The following is a 7,524-nucleotide window of genomic DNA, read 5'->3' as shown; positions in this document are numbered from 1 at the left end:
TGTATATACTCGTTCATTAGCCCGTTCGTTTATAAGCCGACCCCCCAAGATGGTTAGGTAAAAATAGCAAAAACTGTATGACCCTTTCATAAGCCGACCCTATATTTCAGGGGTTGGCAAACTTTGGCTCCTGGGCCATTAGGGTAAGCCTCTAGCGGGCCTGGATGTTTTGTTTACCTGAGGCGTTCACAGGCATGGAGCCCTTCAGCTCCCAGTGCCTGCGGTTTCCTGTTCCCAGCCAGTGGGAACTTCCCGCAGGTCCCATTGGCTGGGAACGGCGAACCGCGGCCACAGGGAGCTGAGGGGCTCCATGCCTGCAGACGCTCCAGGTAAACAAAACGACAATGTATTAGATATTCAATTCAATGATTCCATAGAGTTTAAAATCATCAAATTTTGGTGTAGACCGTTTATAAGCCAACCCCCGCTCTTTGACGAGGCACTTTTTTACCAAAAATATTTGGCTTATGAACGAGTATATATGGTAATTTTCAGTTTTGACTTGGTTCTATGGCTCTCTTTGATGATGTGCCCTGTGGAGTTGTACTTTGTTTTATTGCTCTACATATATTTAAAATTCTTGATAGAAGCTTATAAATAACATCTATTATCATTGGGTTTTTTTTTCTTTGTTGTTCTCCACTTGGCAAAGGTTGATTTCCTTTTCCGATCTGTCTTAACAAGTTTAAAATGGAAATACCCATTTCTATAAGCTTTTTTTATACATTGGCATTAATTAATGATAGCAGCACAACTTTGGAAATAGCACTGGTTGGTTAATAGTAGAGGGACCACTAGAGTATAAAAGTTTGTTTTTGTGTAGGTCCAGCATAAATATTGGCTATAAAAAAATCTGCATGTCTGCCTGTACATGAGTTTCTAATGATCCCATCATGATAGTGTCTGTGCCAATTTCTTAACAGAAAGGTGATTTTAAAAAAACTTAATAGACTATATTAATCATGTGTGATACAAAGGTGTAATCCCAGCATTATATGAAAATTTGAATAGAACTATGGAGCCATGACCAGTGTCTCCATGGTAATGGATTATGAGAATCCAGAGAGATTCACTGAGGATTATAACATGTATTTAGGTTCAGTTGTATGCTTAAGATACTTGGAAACTCTAAAATTGAAGTCACCAAAACAGACAGTTGCCATAGTAAAGTATCACATATCGGTTACTTGTTACCATGTAAATACAGAATTGTATTATGGGGCTCTGTCTTTGTCATGTAAAATAAAAGGGCCTGGCTCTTTATTGGCTTACTGTGTAAGTGGCGTGGAATGTTTCTTTAGTGACTCTTACCTTTGGCACATCAATGTTGGACCAGGTGATATTGGGCACTGATGTTGCAGGTTTAATGAGGACTGTAGGGAAGAAAAGGTTGTAGTGTCCAGTGGCCGCAGAGTATAATGTCACTGCTGCGTTGAAAGGCAAGGTGAAAACAGGAAGCTCCCACTTACTGAAGATTGAGCCTAAAGCACTGGAGAAAACGGGGCTGAAAGAGAAAAACAAAATTATCTCATTAGAAGCTTGTGAAGATTAATTCCTCAGATCGCTCAGCCAGGCAAAAACTATCCATTATCCTGACAAATAATTTAGGAAATGCATACTCTTCATGCCTTTTGGTTTTCGTTAGGAACTGTTTGAGTTCCAGAGGTCCTTCTGATACAATCAGATTTATTTTAGGTTATCTTGCAAGTCCCTCATCCCTACTTGTGCATTGCAATCAGCAATACACAGATTTCCTCCCTGCTTTCATTACCCTAAAAATATTTAGGGACAGATCTTCAGTTGGTGTGAACTGATGAAGCTTTATTGACTTCAATGAAGCTGATTTACACCAGCTGAGGATCTGGCCCTTAATTTAGTAGAGCTAGAGAGGGGCACAAATCAGACCAGAGCCAAGCCTTGAGCTGGGAGAAAGCTTGGAGTCTATTCAAGCTTATGGGTTGGGACCCTGGATAATTAAAACAATAGACAAAGCCTATGACCATTTGAGTTACAGCAACAAAATTGGTTATAATTCGCCACCTGAGCTTCAGGCAGACAAGAGAATCTATGCGTTTCAGCCCGTTCCAGCAAAATGTCCTGAGTTCAAAAGACCGATTGCCAATCTGCCTGGGCACATCATTGTTTGATAGGCCAGTAAAATATCATTAGTTGTTTTCATGATCATCAATCATCATGGTTAAGGGCAGGTGAGTAGGTTTTGTGCCTGGGCTGGTAAATGTTTATAACATTTTTACAATACCCATTTATACAAGTAAAAGAATAAATGAAAACATTGTGGTTTACAAGGGCAGGGAAATGGTGAAAATAATGTTGCTGTTCACATTACAATGGGCAACTGACATACAGCCATGTGGCTAACCTTTAGGACATTGAATTAATTTCAGTTAAACGTGGAATTTACATGTAAACTGGGAATTTATTTTAGAAAGGATTAATCTAAAATGTATAAAGATAAATGATAGTAAAAAAATCACAGCTTTAGAAGCCAATACATGTGTGGTATACTCCGGAGGGAATTCTGCATCCCTCCCCCAAAATTCTGCATCCCTCCCCCAAAATTCTGCATCCCTCCCCCAAAATTCATATTTTAAAATGGCTGTGGGGAACAGAGGCCACGGGCTGCACAGAGGTGGGAGATCACCCTGCAGCCCCCGGCCCTGGCCCCGGACTTGGCGGTGAGGCTGCACCCGACCCACCTGCTCCTCCACACCCAGGTGCACCAGGTGTGGCTGGGGAGGCTCAGCCTGGCAGGATCCAAGTGTGGAGAGGTTTAGTGGGGGGGGGGGGGATCCAGGTGTAGGGTGAGAGGGCTCTGTGTAGGGCAATCTGGGTGTGGGCAGCTCAGTGGGTGTTCTGGGTGCGGGGGACGGATCTGGATGCACAGGGGCTCATTGGGGGACAATGGGACTCTGCAGGGGGAGGTGGTTGGGGCTCATCAGGGGGGTCTGGGTGTGGGGGATTTAGGGAGGGAGTGGGACTTGGTGGGGTGCGGGTCTGGATGCAGCTGGTTGGGGCTCAGTGGGGTGAGGATCCGGGTGGTCCAGGTGCAGGTGGGATGGGGCTCACCAGGATGGGTGTTTGAGTGCAGGGAGCTCAGTGGGGGATGTCTGGGTGCAGGAGTGGGGGTCCAGATGTAGGGAGGGTGGGGATCAGGGGAGTCCGGGTGGGGAGATGGGGCTTGGCGGGGGGGTCTGGGTGCAGGGAGGAGGTGAGGCTTGGTGGGGTGGGTGGTTGGTGGTGAGGGTTCTGGATGTGGGGGGAGTCAGGCTTGGCAGGAGGTCTGGGTATGGCGGGGATCCAGATGCATAGGGTTTGGGCAGACAGGGGAGCAGCTCCCTGTATAGTGACCCCTGTCCCCATGGCTGAGGAGCGATGGGGGCAGGAAGTGTGTGTGTGTGTGTGTGTGTGTGTGTGTGTGTGTGTGTGTGTGCGCAGCTTCCAGCAGCCTGAGGAGGTTTCTGGGGGTGGTTCTGACTCAGCCCTACCCGCTCCTTGCAGGGGAAGAGGAGTTATGCCCAGCGCAGGGTAGGAGCCACCAACCAGGGCGTCCCCACCCCCGCACTGCTGCATGATTTACCTCTCTGCCAGCTGCTCCAGACGGCTGAAATGACTTGCCTGCACTGCTAGGGAGGGGCGCATGACTGCTCTTGTGGCTTCCCTTTGCTTCCCTGTCAGAAAGTCATTTTTCTGCAGAGAAGCAAAGAAATCTGTGGGAGACATGAATTCTAGATGTGCACAGTGGCCCAGAATCCCCCCAGGAGTAGTAGTAGCATGATTTCATTAGTTTAAAAATCTATGCAAGACAACATATGACAGCCAATGTCTCAGGAACAGAAGGAATCAGAATCCAAGCACTGGTGCACCTCAGTCCCTCTTATTCTCTGCCTGTGGCACATAGGAGTCTAGTCTGTGGGGACTGTAATATTTTGATCTCATTTCAATTGTTGGGTTTAGTTGGGTGGGTGTTGGTGGTCTATGATATGCAGGAGGTCAGACTAGATGATCTGGTGGTCCCTTCTGCCCTTAAATTCTACGACACAGAACTGTTTAGGCTTTCACAGAAGCCTAAAAGTGTGCGACTTACCATGTCGTGGATGTAAGAGCAACAGGCAGTAGAAGCCACCAATAGAAGTCTCCCTTGTCAGAGAATACTGCTATGAGCAGTCCCACCAGGACCCCATTATAGCCATGCAGTCCCGCTGCTATGGATGATCTGTGGGAGAAAGACAATTGACTTGAAGGTTTTGTTGTTGTTGAAATGCACCATCACTTAACTCTGTCCCTTCACCTGGGGTGAATCACTGCTTCCTGTACTGGAATGTAATTTCCAGGTGTGCTGTGTACCAGTGGAATTATACCAGTGTAAAACCAGTGTGAGGGAAGAATCAGGACCTAAAAGTCCTGGCTCCCAGTTCCTTGGTCTTGTGGTTAAGGTACTGGACTGATCCTTGAGAGATCTGGATTCAAGTCTCACCTATGATACAGGCTTCTTGGTGACAAGGGGCAAGTCGTTTAACTTCCCTGGGCGTCTGTTCCCTATTTGTAATAGGGAAAATGAAACTTCCTTTCTCCCACCATTTGCCTGTCATGTCGATTGAGACTGTAAGCTCTTTGGGGCATGGATTGTCTCTTACTATGTGTATATACAGTGCCTAGCACAATTAGGGTGACCAGGTGTCTGGTTTTCGACTGGAACACTCGGTCGACAAGGAATCCTGGTGGCTCTGGTCTGTCCGGTTGGCAGCACCACACAGTGGGGCTGGCAGGCTCCCTGCTAGCCTCCACGCCATGCGTCTCCCGGGAAGCAGCCGGCATGTCCCCCCTCTGGCTCCTATATGTAGGGGAAGCCAGTGGGCTCCGCATGCTGCCCCCGCCCCAAGCACCACCCCCACAGTTCCCTTTGGCCAGGAACTTCAGCCAATGGGCGCTGCGGGCGTGGCGCCTGCAGACGGGGCATCACGCAGAGCCTCTGCATAAGAACCGGAGGGGGGACATGCCGACGACTTCCGGGAGCCACTTGAGGTAAGGACCGCCCAGAGCCTGCACCCTTGACCCCCTCCCGGGCCCCAACCTCCTGCCCCAGCCCCAGCCCTGATCCCTCTCCCGCCCTCTGAACCCCTCGATCAGCCTGGAGCACCCTCCTGCACCCCCAACCCCTCATCCCCAGTCCCATCCCAGAGCCCGCACTCCCAGCTGGAGTCCTCACTCACCCCCCCCCACCCCAACCCCCTGCCCCAGCCCCGAGCCCCCTCCCGCACCCTGAACCCCTCATTCTGCGGAACAAGACTGTGGAATATAGAGGTTTGCTCTCCCTAATACTGTCTGTTTTCCCCCATAGAAAATAAAAGATGCCCCCAAAGAAGCCTTCAGGAGCTCAGTATAGGAAGTGAAAAGCTCAATTGCAATCTAGTTTGCAGCAAGGGGCAAATTGGATGGGAACATATCTGAAACAGAACAACACAGACCAGCTTTCAGCACTAGTGATCGTTCCAGTGCAGAAGAAATTGAGGAGCAAAGTGTAAATGATGGAAGTCCTATTACTAAGGAATTAGCAGTTTTACTTAAAGATAAGGAATGGGAATGTGAGGAAAGTGGTGAAGAATCGTCCAGTTTTCCTAGCGGTGTAAAGGAGAGAGATGACAAAGAAAAATCTGGTTTACATGAAAAGGAGAGAAATGATAAAGAAGAATCAGCCTTGCATGATGACAAAAACAGCAGTGAGAAAAATTGCACACCACAAATCGATAAATCAGATCCTGTTTTATGGCCAGCGATCCTAAACTCTGCCGATACTGATCGTACAATTTTGAATGGTCCGGGCAAAATCAAGGATATGACATTTCCAGTAAATGAGCAGAAACGACACTTCTCAAAGTAACACTGTGAAAGAGTGCTCAAGAATGGTGAGAAACTGACTCAGTGTTGGCTAGTCTACTTGAAATCAACTGACAATGTGTTCTGTTTTTGTTGCAAAATATTTGACAAGAATGCTAAATCGTTGCTTGCGCTTTCCGGGTACAATTACTGGCATAACTTAGCTGATGATCTGAAGCAACATGAAAAGTCACCAGGTCATTTTACGGCCTACTCCCAACAGATGGAGATCAAGTCCAGGCTCAAGCTAAATAAATGCATAGACATGGAAAACGAGCAGAAGACCAGTTCCTGGTCTGTGGATGACTCTACTGGAAAAGACCTAACAGAACTGTTTATGAACCTTTTGAATGAGAATAAAATAAAGCGTCGGGACTGCCGCGGCCCAGGCTATGACAATGGTGCGAACATGAAGGGAAGCAACAGTGGTGTCCAGGCAAGGATCCGTGCACTGAATCCAAGAGCTCTCTTCATGTCTTGTGGCTGCCATTCCCTCAACCTGGTTCTGTCACATGCAGTGTCATCTGCTTTAGATTCAGTATCTCTCTTCGGAGTACCGCAAAGGATATACGTCCTGTTTTCAGCATCAACTATCAGGTGGAAGATCCTCACAGTCAATATTACAAATCAGTGATACTCGCTGGGAGAGCACATTGACAGTGTAACTGGCCAGTGAGATACTTCAGTGACTGAGGTTTACAATGCCCCGATGGAACTGGCACAATCGAGTAAAGCCGAAGCCAGAATCTGACACGAGGCATAAAGCCTGGCAAACCGCATCACTGACTTCAAATTTCAGGTCTCAGTTGTGATTTGGCACGATATCTTGTTCCAAGTAAATGTTGTAAGCAAGAGATTACAAACTCAGTCAGTGGACATCGTGATTGCTACTACTTTGATGAGAAGCGGCTGTGATTTCACAGTGGCCTACAGAGACAACGGATTTGAAGATGCCTTCACTACTGCCAGAGAAATGGCGGAAAACTTAGACGTTGAGCCTGTCTTCAAGGAAACTCATTGGAAGAAGAGACAGTTTGATTATGAGGGCAGAGATGAGATGATGGGAAGCTTGGAAGAAAAATTCAAGAGGGAGTTTTTTTGCTAGCTCATTGACACTGCTCAAGTGTCCATCAAAGAAAGGTTGGGACAAATGAAGCTCCCAAAATGACCTGGGGTTTTTTGTATGACCGTAGTAAGCTACCGGTGGATAGGAAAACACTCTTGAACAATTGTGTGGACCTTCACCGGATGCTGACACATGGGTAATGTTAGGATGTCAATGATAAAGACCTCTGTGTCGAATTGGACAACATCCGTCACATTTTGCAACATGGGAAGCACCTTCCACCCCAAGTTCTCCAATTCATTCATGAGGCAGAGCTGAAGGACACTTTTCCGAATGTATGGATAGCTTTGAGGATTCTGCTCACGCTGATGATCACAGTTGTGAGTGATGAGTGCAGGTTTTAATGAGTCTGAGCTTCGAAAACCTATCTTCGAACGACGATGACGACTGGTGCCTCCCTATATTGGGGGGGGCACCAGCTAAAAAGGAGGTCTCCTCCCTGCCCCAACCCCAGCCCGGGGCCCTGCACTGTCCCTGCCCCCTCCCCCCTTTCCCACGTTACC

The 7,524-nt window shown here is 47.5% G+C and overlaps 1 protein-coding gene across 1 annotated transcript in view; it reads right to left on the bottom strand.

Annotated features, from left to right (window-relative positions):
- Positions 1-7,524, bottom strand: part of SLC14A1 (solute carrier family 14 member 1 (Kidd blood group)) — a 52,883-nt gene that overhangs the window by 17,204 nt on the left and 28,155 nt on the right. The window contains exons 5-6 of the mRNA XM_026649215.1: positions 4,106-4,234; positions 1,312-1,504 (exon numbers count right to left, since the gene is read on the bottom strand). Coding sequence (XP_026505000.1) covers positions 1,312-1,504; positions 4,106-4,234 — 322 coding nt within the window. The remainder of the gene's footprint in view (positions 1-1,311; positions 1,505-4,105; positions 4,235-7,524) is intronic.

This window comes from Terrapene carolina, unplaced genomic scaffold (genome assembly GCF_002925995.2).
Source record: "Terrapene carolina triunguis isolate 2854851 unplaced genomic scaffold, T_m_triunguis-2.0 Scaffold69, whole genome shotgun sequence".
NCBI lineage: Eukaryota > Metazoa > Chordata > Testudines > Emydidae > Terrapene > Terrapene triunguis.
Note: the sequence above shows the minus strand (reverse complement) of the source record. Positions and strands in the feature narration are given on the sequence as shown.